Consider the following 14,950-nt stretch of genomic DNA (forward strand, 5'->3'; position numbering starts at 1 on the left):
TGCTTTACAATTGCATATATCCAGTGTGTTAGACATCTGAATATGCACTGGTGTATAACATGACTCAATGTGCCGAGTCAAATTTCTCGAAGTGTGCAATTCTACATTTAATCTTATTTTTGTGATTTACTCCAAAATCAATGATTTTTAATCATGGAAGCTAAAATCTGTGGCGTGATTCTTTTGTTACAGCATTCTTCTTGTCTGGGGATGTTTATAGTGGAAGAGGGAGGAACTTCACTGATAACATCATGCATCCAAACCAAACCGGAACGGAGGATGTGAAAAATCCAAATTTGGTGAAAAAACACTATACCACATGTTAATAAAACTGCTTTGTAAAGTACAGTCTTTCCTCGCCTTACCCTGGCTCTCAATCTAAAACCTTGGTTCTTGATTAGTACAGTTGTCGGAGGTTATGGGGAGAAGGCAGGAGACTAGGGTTAGGAGGGAGAGATAGATCAGCCTTTGGTTGGCTGAATAGCCTAATTCTGCTCCAATCACTTATGATCTTATGACCCATGACTGATAATCCCAAAGACACTCTAGATCTCTAGTTCAACCAATCTCAAATATTGTCCCTCCCTATAAGGAAAGAGGTTCCAGGGTTTTGACACGGCAACAGCAAAGGAACGCCAAAATATTTAATAGGATGATGAGAGGATTGTTCAGGAGGAGTAATAATTGATACAAAAGATTTGTTTGTTTTAGATTTTACTGAATGATGGAGAGCCTGAGTCTGCAAGCAGTAACCCTCACAGATGGTTCTACAGCCTACATCCAACATACATTGAAAGGTGAGCACCCAATTCAAAATTAGAATTAAAAATAAATCTACAGGAGCAAAGAACAGTGACATACATGTTGGGGTTGAGATTTAAATTCCTAATCCACTAATTTGTTAATATCAACCCATCATGGGAAGCTCTGTGCTGGATACCTTCTCCATATCAAAGTGAATCTGGAGATTTCATTTGTAGGAAGGAACTGCATATGCTGATTTACACCGAAGATAGACACAATTTTGGAGTAACTCAGTGGGACAGGCAGCATCTCTGGAGAGAAGGAAAGGCTGACGTTTCGGGTCTCAGTCTGAAGAAGGGCCTCGACCCGAAACATCATCCATTCGTTCTCTCCAGAAATGCTGCCTGTCCTGTTGAGTTACTCCAGAATTTTGTGTCTAGAACAGTGTGCCTGTCTAATTGCCTTTTGATCTGAGTGACTTGCTGAATTAGAGATCTGTAACAAATCAACCATTCTAATGTGCGAGTAGTGCAAACCATGGAAATATGGCAACGTTTTGTAATCACCCAGTCACCAAGCTCCTGAATCTGAGAGCAGAAACTGATCATACCTCGAGAAGAGAAAAATATTCAAAGTCGACATTTATATATAATGGATATTTTACTTTGGTATAATTATTATACTTTGGTATAAAAATGTGGCAAATAAATTAATATGTTGATATGAATTTTTTTTTAAATCTCCAAATGTTGGAAATCCAAATCAAAAACAAAATATACTAGAAATATTCAGCAAGTCAGGCCACATCTGTGACAAGAGAAAGGGTATGAAGAAGTGTCTCTGACCTGAAGCGTTGATTCTGTTTCTCTTCCCATTGATGTGGCCTGACCTGCTGACTATTTCCAGCATTTTCTGTTTTTGTTTTACATATTGGTGTGGTTATTTCATGTTACATAGATTAGGATTTACATTCCTGAGGAAAACATTAATCTAAATTCTAACATTTTAATGCTCGGATTAATCTGTAATATGTCAGTAGATATAGGTTACATTTAATAGAAACCTTATTGTGAAATATTAAAAATGTATCAGTAAGACTACATGAAATTATTTAATCTAGTAGTTAATAAAATCATTGGCAGTTTACACGTAGGTTCCTTATCAAAATGGTGTCATCTAATTTAATTATATCAGTGTTTATGTTGCTTTTGCTATGACTGCTTATCTTCCATTTTTTTTACAAATTCTTTTGATTTGCAACTCTTTTGACAGATGCAAAGTTGGTTGAGGGCCAAACTATTCAGCTGGAGGATGGCACAACAGCCTACATCCAACAAGTTACGGTGCAAAAAGGTAATTGTAGACAGTATCCCATTAACGCTAATTAATATACAAGATATGTGTGAGAGTCGGGCTGATATTGTCGCATTTGCTGCACTGTGTAATCTTCTTTATAAAGATGTTTCTGTTTGTGTAACTTTGTGTTCAGTAAACTTTGTCTGTTTTTCATTGTCTTCAGTCTGAAGCGATTGCTAATGCATATTTTTTCATTTGTTTCAAGTTACTGACAAATGCATGGAGAGTAAATTTATATTCTGAATCTTAAAAGCATTCAACATTGCATTGGAAGTTTGACCCAGATTATATGTGCAAATAGTATATTGATGAAACTTCTGAATCTGTAGAATGATACACTGAATAATTTAAATTTGCCTAATTCAAGTAAAGATGGGATAATAAAAGAAGCTATTAAATTATCAGATTGCAATTAAAAACTCACCCTTTAGGAAACAAAATCTGTGATCCTGACCAACGTTTTAGACACACGCCAAAGTGGTGACTTTTAATTGCTCTCTGAAATGATGTAACTACCTATTCGGTTCCAAGTCAATGAATGTTAGGCTTGCTGTTTGCACCCAGGACCAATCGATTAATTTTTTTTAAGTATAAAGAAGCAGCTGAAATTTTGTTCTAAAAACAGGAATGTTGGAGCTGCCTGGCAGCTATTGCGGAGACAGAAACACAGTTTTATCAGGGAGAAAAAAAATAGGATTGTTCAATTTGCACTTCTGCAACTGCAAGTTAAATGTCTTTAGTTTAAACAATTTTGGGACTGAAATCTATCTTCTATGCTGTCTAACCTGCCGAGTATTTCCAGTATTTTCTGTTTTTATTTTCAGACTTTCCTGTATTTTTCTTATTGCGTTTTATTGATTTTGATTTTACTTCTCTAGGTGACTCACTCTCATTTGAAGATGGGCAGGCTGTGCAGCTTGAAGATGGCAGCACTGCATACATCCATCACACCCCTAAAGGTACTGCAATTCTCAGTACTTGCCACAAAATTACATTTTAAACGGAGCAGTCATGAGTGGGGAGGATCCAGATATTCACTATTAATTATGTAATGACAGAATTAAGGACTCTATGACGAGGAAATAAAATAGCAGAATTAATGGCTTCTTGCAGTTAATAATCAGTTATCACAGTTACATTAGATAAATAATTGAAGGTTCTGCATTTGATCTGTAATTTCTCATCATGAGGCAAAGAATACCAAGTACTAAAAAAGTAAATCTTTAAGAAATCAACTGAATTTATTTCAGTAGTTTTAGTATCTCATTCTTGACAAATTATTTGTTACGCAGTGCAATACTCACCTGCCCAGACTGAATGCAGATGAGGTAATGATGAGCTGGATAACAACAACAGAAAATGTAGGTGATAACCAATAGGTTAGGAGGAAATAATTGATACTTCAGGATTCTTCACTTCTTTAGTGGTGCTCGGTAGTTTGTCACATGATGATGATGATACACAATAGAACATAAACCACCTCAGATTTTTAATCCTTTATTGGGCTATAATACCATTAGTTTAAATACAATAGAATATTTCATCCTATGGACAATTAAACAACAAGGCCATTTTTTAGTTGGCCTGAAAGTGGCAGATCGTACTTCAGTACTTAATAAACGGCTATAATGCTTCTCTAAATCTGTAGTATATGGTGATTTCCCAACATTATGGCAGTGACACCAATTCTAAATTAATTAATTGAAGTGCTCTGAGACATCCTAAAGTTGTAAAGGCCAGTATGCATGTTCTTTATTTATGCTTGCAGCAATGAGTATTGATCATTTAATGATGCGTGTGATCTTGGTTTTTTTATGAAACCATGGTGACATTGACCCCAATGATGCTATATCCATCTCATTTTAAGGTTTCGTTTTCCTATTTTAAATGTAAAGATTTTAATTAAATTTTAATTTTGGATAGAGACACACTAGTAGGTTTTTTTGGCCCACTGAATTCGTGTCAACAATCAAGTATCTGTTTTTACATGAATACTATCCTGACCCATTTTATTCTACCTGCATTTCTATCAACTCCCAACATCTTATAGTGGCCATTTATAGTGGCCAAATAACCAGTCCACCTGGTTTTGAAACTGGAAGGAAACCAGAGCACCCAGTGGATACCTAAGTGGCACTGCATAATGTGCAAACTCCACACAGACAACACCTGAGTTAATTATTCGATATGTGCTACCATCTTGTAATGATGATGCTTAATCTGATATCCCAGCAACAATTGTGATTGGAAAAAATGTGCATATTTCTATATTGATTTAATTTTGGAAAATCTTTTTTTTTTGTTGATATGGTTCAGGTGGGGGGGGGGGGGGGGGGGGGGGGGCTATTGGTTCCTTGCTTTGATACTTGGGCTCAGCCCGATATATGGTAAACATACATCCAAGTGTGATGTCAGCTGATGTGGCAGAAGCAAGTTCTCACCTCCAAAACGGTGAACTCAAAATGTTAATGTTTAAAATTAAGATGTTCCTTCTTGAAGGAAAGTGTGTGTGTGACTTATTTACACATCCATACATTACACTTACAACAGGGGACTGTCCCAGTTTTCTGTTCCTTACTGGTGCTGGCCACAGATGGGTGTAACACTATTTAAGCTGCAGAGCAGATCCCCCATTTGTTTCCTTTTTAAACAGAATCACCGTGGTTGCTATTGAATTCTGCTGGTCCATCGTATATGACAGCAGGAATTGAGAGTTGCACATCATCACGTGTCATCACTAAATACTACTTTAGCCGCTTCATGGACAGTAATACTTTCGATATTCAATAGATATTGAGCAGGAAAGAGTATGTTTAGAATAGAGCAAACATATGAAGGAATATAAAAAGCTTTAGGATTTTTTCAAAATCTGGGGCAATAGATTGCAAAGACTGTGTGTATAATTGCTGAAAGAAAGCTACCCATGGTAGAATAGAATTCAAGAAATAAGATGCTGTTCAAGTGATTGGTGAGACTAGTGAAATGCACCTGAGATCATTTAGGGTAACATCATATTTTACATGATATGTTGATCCTGAACTGTTGGTACGGAGGCTGAGAAAATGTCTACATTTTCGGATCATGGTTATTATATCATATTTTTACCAGTGCTTTGAGATTTAAATAAACCATCATTGATTGGTTGAAAATTACTTGAACGTTTCTGAGGTGTGAATGTTTAAAGCGTTGTTGTACAAAAATAGTTGCACAAACCTGGCAATTGTTTTAACTTGACAGTTGTCAAATATTCCTCTTCATACAGATGAATTTGACCCAGATGCAGTACAAGCCGTACAACTAGAGGATGGCACAACAGCTTTTATTCACCACCCAGTATCCATGCATGGCCCCAACACTATCTTGGCCGTGCAGACTGAAGCGGGTTTAGAAGCTCTGCATGCGACAGCTGATGACGCTGTTGATCAGGAGACCATCAGTGCACTCGAACATTATGCCAACAAGGTATGCCGCCCTCCTCTGTGATCTGCAGCTGTCTTTGGCTTCTTCAATTGGAGGCTTGCTCCTTCAATATTAATTGATCAGTCTTCAGATATGCAAACCAGTTCTGAGTCTTAATTTTGCATCAAGCAACACTGCGAAGAAAGTCCTGAGAGTGGCAAACCCACTATGTTCCATATGATGAGGTAAACTCTATAGGCCCAAACTGCTGCAGTTTCAATGAATTATCTGGCTCTAAGATTCTAATTCTTTTGGATAAATATTTTTGAATATAATTTTAATATCTTAGTATTTGCTTATGATATTTCAACAAGTGCATGTTCCAAGTTCTGTAAAATATTTACAATGTTTACAAATGTTGTATTCCTATTTCCTGGTTTGTTTCTACGAACTGAAAAGCACCAAGTTCCTGGGAGTGCACATCACAGATGATCAGACATGGTCCACCAATACCATCTCCCTAGTCAAGAAAGCACAGCAACGCCTCCACATCCTTCGACGGATGAGGAGAGCCGACCTCCCCCCTTCTGCCCTCACCACATTTTACAGGGGTGCCATTGAGAGCATTCTTACCAGCAGTCTCTCAGTCTGGTATGGCAGTTGCTCTGCTGCTGCCAGAAAGCACTACAGAGAGTGGTGAGGACAGCGGAGAAGATCACCCCAACCTGCAATCCAGGACTCGTACCCATCTCGCTGTCGCAAGAGAGCAACCAATATCATCAAAGACACCACCCACCCAGCACACAAACTGTTCACTCTCCTACCATCTGGCAAGCGCTACCGCAGCATGCGGAGCAAAACCACCAGATTCAAAAACAGCTTCTTCCCTCAGGCCATCAGACTACTCAACACACTCAAGAAAATTCCATGAACATTTAACTTTAACTCAATGTCTGCAGTATGCTATTTGCACTTTTCTATATTGCACCTTTATTATTGCACCTTAATAACATACCTAAAAAATTTACTATAGTCTGGCACACTGTGTATATTTTAAATAATGTATATTGTCTATCTAATTGGTATATTGTCTGTCTGTGTTATAAATATTACTTGCACATTTGGAGTATGGGGAAACGCAATTTCAATCCAATTTATTTGAATTGACAATAAAGTTTACTTTGAACTTTGAACGATTGGCTGCAAACCAAATTGAGTGATGCTTTACAAGCTATTGCTGAGCAAGAAGATGGCAAAGTCGATGCACAATGATCATCAGACCTTTATGGATATTTTTCTTTGAGGCTATTAGCAAGTCCGGGGGCTTTTTCATTATTCACAATAACTAAGCTACGAACAGCATTGATAAGAGCAACAAAATGGTTGTTAAATGGGTGCAGTTTGAAATAAACCTATTTGAACCTGTTATTTATTTAAGACCTTTTGTCATAGTGGCAGTACTTGTATATATTTTTTATAAATACAGGTATCTGAGGAAGATGAAGGAGTCAGTAGTACCACTGGATTGCCCTCTGATGTGAACAAGGACAAACCTATGCAGGTATCACTTTTTCTCTTAAATGTGTATCAATGCAGAATCAGTCGGAGACTTCTTGGGATGGATGGATGATTTCATGTAATATGAATAAAACATATTTTTGACTTAACTATGACAAAAGTGGCATTTTGCAGTGGGTATTAGATCAGGATCAATGGTAATTGAATATTTTTTGCTTAACTGATTTGATGGATGTTGAGTTTAAGAAGGAACTGCAGATGCTGGAAAAATCGAAGGTAGATAAAAATGCAGGAGAAACTCAGCGGGTGAGGCAGCATCTATGCAGCGAAGGAAAAGGTGGCGTTTCGGGTCGAGTCCCTTTTTCAAACGGATGTGGGGGCGGAAAGAAGAAAGGCAGAGACAGTGGGCTGTGGGAGAGCTTGGAAGGGGAGGGGAAAGAGGGAGAAAGCAAGGATTACCTATGATTGGAGGTCAATGTTCCTACCGTTGGGGTGTAAACTACCCAAGCGAAATAGGAGGTGCTGTTCCTCCAATTTACGGTGGGACTCACTCTGGCCATGGAGGAGGCCCAGGACAGAAAGGTCGGATTTGGAATGGGAGGGGTAGTTGAAGTGCTGAGCCACCGGGAGATCAGGTTGGTTAGTGGGAACTGTGCAAAGGTGCTGGGCAAAGCGATCGCCAATCCTATGCTTGGTCTCAAAATCAAATATCAAAACAATTTCTGGCTGATATATGAGACAATTCCGTCCAGACCTTTAGTACTCGCCCTTATTGTGGGGGAAATGTAACATCAATGTCCACTGTACATATAAGCACAATTAAAAATAGATGTTACACAATTGCTGCTCTACCCTTGTTTTGCTGCTTCCTTCAAGTAATCTGCAGAAATCAGTTACATGCTAAGAACTTTAGATATTTGTGATTTTTTGCAGTGAGAAATCCAGAAAACATTTTTAATTTTAATAATTTATGATATATCAACTTAATCTCACGCGAAAGTCCAGATATGCATGGATGCTAAATCTTACAAATTGCTTTAATCAACTAAAAAAATATTATTTTTCCCTTATTCTTAAGCAGTTGGTGATTGATGGTGAAGTTCGTGTCGGTGCTAAAGTCCAACAAATGGGGGAGAAGGCATTCCGTTGTGCGTTTGACGGCTGTGGGCGTCTTTACACAACTGCACATCATTTAAAGGTAAAGACACGGGTGTTAAAACTGATGCTGAATGTTGCAAAAATGCTTTGATAACAAGAAGGCAGGGAGAGGGGTGGAGGGAGGAAGAGTAAAGTGCCTGTCCCACTTGGCCGACATTCGCGCGCCATTTACGCAACCTGCTAGCGTGTGGGTAGCGCGTGACGGTGCATGGAGTGGCGTGGAGGAGTGTGGACTTTGTCCTGCACTAAATCTTCGCGCGCCACTGGCCTGTCACGTAACTGACGGCCAAAGTGGGACAGGCCCAAGACCCTGGCACGGCTCAACGTCTCACCTACAACAGCAGCAGAAGCAGGCAAACGATCGCCGAACTCAGCCTGGGGCCCACGGCCGTTGCGGATCCGGATCTGCCCCTACTCCCAGCGCGGGGTCAAGATGATTGGAGATTGACACAAAATGCAGGAGTAACTCAGCGGGACCAGCAGCATATCTGGAGAGAAGCAATGGGTGACGTTTTGGGTCGAGACTCTTCTTCAGACTAAAGAAGAGTCTCGACCCGAAACATCACCCATTCCTTCGCTCCAGAGATGCTGCCAGTCCCGCTGAGTTACTCCTGCATTTTGTGTCTATCTTCAAATGACGTCACGCGCTCCAGACGGCTGTGCGGACGCAAGATGACACACGCGACCGTCGCGCGTCAGTCACTATCGGCCTGTCACGCAAATGACGGCCAAGTGGGACACGCCCTTAAGGCTTGCAAGGGTTGGTTAAAAATCCACCATTCCACAGCAACCCATGGCGAGGCATAAATCTAACAATCCAGAAACAAAATTTAAATATCTATACTAGACCAAGTGGGGGGGTGGCGGCATGCAGCGTCACACACACTAACTATCCCCTCCCCCCACTCAAGCTAATTACCCCCCTTGATATTATATTGATATTATTAATTTGCTCCTTTCACCCCATAACTACCCTATCTAATGACGCATAGCCCCCAACTTGCAGTCACATCTAGAGAGGGGGGGAGGAGGGGTAGTAGAGAGTGAGGGCAGAGAGAAAAGAGGCAGAGACACAGAGAGAGGGGCAAGAGGGAGAGGAGGTGGCGAGGAGGAGAAGAGGGAGGGTGGGTGAGAGGGGAAAGGTGGTGGAGGGGAGGAGAGAGAGAGGGTGAGAGTGAGGTGGGGGGAGAGGCGAGGGGGAGAGCAGGGAGGGGGGGGGTAGGGGGAGGGGAGGGGGAGTTTAGGGGAGGGACGGTGGGGGAGGGGATGGGGGGGGGAGAGGAGGGGGGGAGGAAAGGGGGGGGGGGGGGGGTGGGCTGAGGAGGGGGTGTGAGAGAGGGGGGGGGGTGAGGTGAGGGGGGGGGTGAGGGGGGAGGGGAGGAGAGGAGAGAGGGGAGGTGGAGGGGAGGGGGGGAGAGAGTAGAGGGGGGGGGGGGGAGAGAGTAGAGGGGGGGGGGGAGAGGAGAGTAATGGGAGAGAGAGTGCCTTTTATTTCAACCCAAACCCCCCCAAACAACCATTTGCAGGCAGTGCTTTTTTACTTTAACCATATTTTCATTTTCAAACCACATTAAGGGTACTTACAGTTGTGTGGACATGTGTTCAGTGTTATTCACAGCTCAGAGAATCGTGACCCTCTGCCTTCCGCCAGCGGGGGCAGCAGAGAGAATGGGGAATTTTGTAAAATCATTAATATCTCTGTCATTTTTCATCGACTGCAAAATTCCTCAGCAAGCATGCGGCGGAGGGGTACTCTGAGCGAGGTGGCCAAAAATGACGGCCGTAGGTGGCGGCGTTCTCTTGGAAATCGCAGCACAGATCGCCAAAACCGGTCAAGAACAGACTTTTAGTAATATAGATAACATCTCCCTATCTCAGACCAGTTTTAACGCTTGGTTGAAAATAAAGGCATGTATGTCTTGAATAAACAAATAGTAAGATTTTTTTTTCAACTTTTCATTTGCTTTTTGTTTTACCAGTGTAATTAAAATTAGCTCGGTAGCCTAAAGCTTCAGTGCCATAAGTGAATCAAATCTGTAGACATAAGGAACTGCAGATGCTGATTTACTAAAAATAGACAAAATACTGTCAGTGGGTCAGGCAGCATCTGTGGAAAACATGGATAGGTGATGTTTCAGGTTGGGACCCTTCTTTACACTGAATTTAACCACCAAATGTTGACTTCGTGCTTGGTCCCCTGCTCTACTCTCTCTACACCCATGAATGTGTAGCCAGACACAGGTCCAACCCCACCATTACATTTACTGATGATACCACCGTCATTGGACACATAATGGGTACTGACATGCCGTAGTATAGGAGGGAGATCAATCATCTGGTTGAGTAGTTGAAGAACTACAAACATCTTCTGAATGTTCGCAGGACCAAAGAGATGTTGTTGACTTCAGGAAGGGAAAGTCATACATGGGGGAGATAGCAGTGGAGAGAGTCAACTGCTTCAAGTTCTTGGACATATACCTCTCTGATTATATGTCCTGGGCTCAGCACATTGATGTAATCAAAGTGACAGCTCCCTAACACTTTATTACTTCAGAATTTTGTGCAGTTTCAGCATGTCACCAAATAATCCATCAAACTTCTTTAGGTATACGGTATAAAGCATACTGACTGATTGTATTTCTGCCTGGTTTGGGAATTTGAATGCTCGAAGACAAAGTAAACTGCAGAAAGTGACAGACATTGCCTGGTCCATCACTAGTATTAACCTAAGATAGATACAAAATGCTGGAGTAACTCAGCGGGTCAGGCAGCATCTCTGGAGAGAAGGAATGGGTGATGTTGTAGTCAAGACCCTACTTCAGATGGTAGTATTAACCTCTTCACCATTGAAGGTATCTACAGGAAGTGCTATCTTGTGGCGGCTCCCAAGGATCGTGCCATCATACCTGTGGAACCCCTCGGCACGGGAGTGGTTCAGTCCGGAGGCGACCCTTAGCCAGAGGGTTTAAAGGCAGGTATGATGGCACGACCCTTGGGAGCCGCCACAGGACTCGCGTCGGGGTCACCAATGTAGTGCGTGGGTCTACCCAGGGAAGAGAGAAGACCAGGGCCGGGGTGGACGAAGATCACCCGGCCATCTGCCCAATGCAGAACCGCAGGGGGCCAAAATACCCAGGGAAGAGAGAAGACAGGGGCCGGGGTGGACGAAGATCACCGGGCCACCAGGACGGGGAGTCAAAAGGTCAGAAGAGAAAGAAGATCGGGAAAAATTAGACCCCCGAGGGAGGTACCTAGGAGAGGACCCCAAGGGGGAAGAGGGTTTGTTAATGTCCCCTTAACCAGTACCGAAGTGAGGAACTTCAGGAAGGAGATGAAAAAGCCTCCTTGAAGATCCTTTAGGCCTGACAAGAACAGTTGGATCAATTCCTTGGGCCAAACACTTATACATGGGAGGAGTTGATGGCCATCAAGGGTAAATCTCTTTACAGAAGGGAAAGACAAAGAAATTGAATAATCTATTTGAAGTAAGAATGGAACGAATGTGATTTGTATGTAAAAACCGGTTTGGAATGAAAGAGGAAGTTAATATTTGTGATGATTATTTTGTTTATTGCATTTGTGGATCACATTGTAAACGTTAGTAAAGTTAAAATAAACAAATTATAAAATTGAACACAGACACCCCCCAATGGCAGAAACAAGAATTTCCACTGTAGTTAAAAACAAAGATCTTCGGTTAAAAATACTGCAAGCCGTGGGGGATTACGAACAAGCTGTAAAATTAACTCTTTGTGTCCTCGTATCCTGAAAAAGGGAAGTTGTGAAAATCAGCTTTTGATTTTCTTTTCATCTTTTCTTGATGCTCTTTTAGATTTCTTGTCAGTAAAGTTAATTTGGAAAATTGTTACTAGTGCTAGGAATTGGACATTTAAAATAATGGTGAATATAGATTGAAATAATTGGAAATAAGTTAATTGATGAAACATGACCAGCTTTTATGGTTTGTTGTTTTATGGTAGACATTCAAGTTGAGAAACACAGAAAGAGAAATTGGAGCAGAGTGGAAAAGTACCCACCTTCCCTTCGTCCGTCTACTCCCATCAGCTGGCCAGAGTATTTGATCCCGGAAACCAAGCCCCCAAAGTTTCCCTCGCGTCCCGACGTCCCGCCATGGGACATTTCTTGAGGCAGTGCTTCCTGTAAATCCCTTTGATGTTGGGGAGGTCATTACTCCTGATGGACCAGGCAGAGTCTGCTAATACTGGCCATATTAAAGACACCATAAAATGGAGGATCCCTGCACTTGTCAGAATTGCTTAACCCTTGTCAGCTGAGAAATGTACAGGCTTTGGATGGCGCTCAGACTGGTATGCAGGATGGTAAGGGGTCCAGGTGTTCTCCTTGTTTCTCCTAAATTGATGAAATGTATAGCAGTTTTGCAAACAAACCCTAAATGCATCATTCTTGTTTGCTTCCAGAAGCTCTGTTTGAATACAATGTATTAGTTACTGTATTATTGGGTTAGGGAAATGTCTATCATGTACTGTGATCATCGATATCTGTTATTGGACTGTATAGAGACCACCCCCATGTAGTTCGGCCCCTCAAGGTTTGGGGACCTATACAAGGCCAATCCCACGATCAATTTTGGTCGCCTAATTATAGGAACGATGTCAACAAAATAGAGAGAGTACAGAGGAGATTTACTAAAATGTTGCCTGGGTTTCAGCAACTAAGTTACAGAGAAAGGTTGAACAAGTTAGGGCTTTATTCTTTGGAGCGCAGAAGGTTAAGGGGGTACTTGATAGAGGATTTTAAAATGATGAGAGGGATAGACAGAGTTGACGTGGAAAAGCTTTTCCCACTGAGAGTAGGGAAGATTCAAACAAGGGGACATGACTTGTGAATTAAAGGACTGAAGTTTAGGGATAACATGAGGGGGAGCTTCTTTACTCAGAGAGTGGTGGCTGTGTGGAATGAGCTTCCAGTGAAGGTGGTGGAGGCAGGTTCGTTTTTATCATTTAAAAATAAATTGGATAGTTATATGGACGGGAAGGGAATGGAAGGTTATGGTCTGAGCGCAGGTATATGGGACTAGGGGAGATTATGTGTTCGGCACGGACTAGAAGGGTCGAGATGGCCTGTTTCCGTGCTGTAATTGTTATAAGGTTATATGATTGAGATAGGATTAGTGTAAAAAAAAAGGGTGGTTGATGGTTGGTGTGGACTCGGTGAGCTTAAGTGCTTAACATGCTGTATCACCCTGTGACTTAAACAGCCAGTGCTAACTGATTAATTTGTCTCCCTTGAGCCAAAAGCACAATTTCCCTCCTAATTATAATGTAGCAACTTGTGTTGTGTTAATAACACTTGCTGGAAAAAATAAACCGTTTATTGATTGCAGTACCTCCAATGAGAGCACCTTTACTTCATGCAGCTCAAGAAGTAGGCCCACTGTTATTTTTCAAGGCAACTAAGGATGATAAATAAATGTCAGCTTTGCCAGGAAACTGATTACTTGACATGGGGTTACATAGAACAAAATGATAGGTTGATGCCTTCAGAAAACTAAGCAGGTCAAGTAACGTCTTTAGAGAAAAAGAGTTGCCGTTTCAGGTTGCTGCACATACCCGTTCTACACCTATACCTGTGGTATACATGGTATAGATAATCCGCTGCCTATTTGTTCAAAATTCCTGATGTATTAGCATCTGGCTCACTGGACACTGCTTTCCATTCTCACTTTAACAAAGCGGGGCCCTGGTTCCTATGTTTCCCCATCAAGGATCAAAAGTGTTTATTTAATCATCAAACTGAGAATGGAACAATAACATTCTTGTTTGCTACAGCTTGATAAGAGCATTAATGGCAACGACATGGGGTGGGAGAGGAAGTGTGTATTTGGGCTGGAGAGGTTTGGGGTGGGGGGGTGGAGGAGGGAGGGTGGGGGGGGGGGTGGGAGGGGGTGGTTTTGGGGGGGGAGGGAGGATGTGGGAGGGGGTGGTTTGAGGGAGGGGTTTGTTTTGTCGGGTGGTTGTGGGGGAGAGGGGGGTTATAGGCAGGGGGTGTCGTGGAGGAGGGGGTGGTGGTGGTGGAGGGAGTATATGTGGGAAGAAGGGTTGTGAGGAGGGTGAGGGGTGTATGGGCAGGGGGATGGGGTTGTGAGGGGTATGGGGGAGGGGGGATGGAGGAGGGGTGTGGGGGGGGGGGGTGTGGGCGCAGGGGGAGAGAGAGCTCGGTGGCAGGAGCCAGTGAGGGGGACCAGAGAGGAAGGGGTTGGGGGTGCGATGGGGACTCACAGCGGGCGCTGGTCGCTTCGCTGCTCGTTCTTCTCCGCACGGCTTGTGGACTCAGCCCCGCCTCCAGGGCTTTATTCTCCTCCCCCGCCCGGTGATTAACAGCAAAGATTAATAGCGGGTGCCGGAAGGGTCGTTACCTTCATGGTGACTGACAGGCAAGAAGACCAATCTGCTGATCTCACGATTTTTTAAAACTTCATAACTTTTGTAATCTTCCACCGATCGGAACAAAACTTGATGGCTTGGAGCAGAGGAGAACGGTGAGTAAGGTGGTGAGCAATCCTAGCGATATAGGGTAGCGTTTTTGCGCAATTTTAATTACAACGCAGACCGAAAGTGGTCAAGATGAGAGTTTTAGTAATAGTATAAATAGGAGAGAGATTTGAGCAATTCCTTTTATCAAATTTGCAGGTTCATGAACGGGCACATACAGGAGACCGGCCGTACCGATGTGAACAGCCAGACTGTGGAAAAGCATTTGCTACAGGTAAAGACAAGCATTAACCATGCAAAAA

General features: G+C 42.4%; 1 protein-coding gene across 5 annotated transcripts in view; it reads left to right on the top strand.

The window, feature by feature from the left end:
- Positions 1-14,950, top strand: part of LOC129708626 (zinc finger protein 76-like) — a 44,050-nt gene that overhangs the window by 12,681 nt on the left and 16,419 nt on the right. For 4 of the 5 annotated variants that reach the window (XM_055654500.1, XM_055654497.1, XM_055654496.1 and 1 more), the window contains 7 exons: positions 712-797; positions 2,017-2,097; positions 2,979-3,059; positions 5,363-5,562; positions 6,986-7,060; positions 8,096-8,215; positions 14,847-14,922. In XM_055654500.1, the coding sequence (XP_055510475.1) occupies positions 722-797; positions 2,017-2,097; positions 2,979-3,059; positions 5,363-5,562; positions 6,986-7,060; positions 8,096-8,215; positions 14,847-14,922 (709 nt within the window). In that variant the 5' untranslated portion in view covers positions 712-721. The remainder of the gene's footprint in view (positions 1-711; positions 798-2,016; positions 2,098-2,978; positions 3,060-5,362; positions 5,563-6,985; positions 7,061-8,095; positions 8,216-14,846; positions 14,923-14,950) is intronic. The other variant, XM_055654499.1, reaches the window with a different exon arrangement.

Source organism: Leucoraja erinacea, chromosome 24 (genome assembly GCF_028641065.1).
Source record: "Leucoraja erinacea ecotype New England chromosome 24, Leri_hhj_1, whole genome shotgun sequence".
In the NCBI taxonomy this organism is placed as follows: domain Eukaryota; kingdom Metazoa; phylum Chordata; class Chondrichthyes; order Rajiformes; family Rajidae; genus Leucoraja; species Leucoraja erinaceus.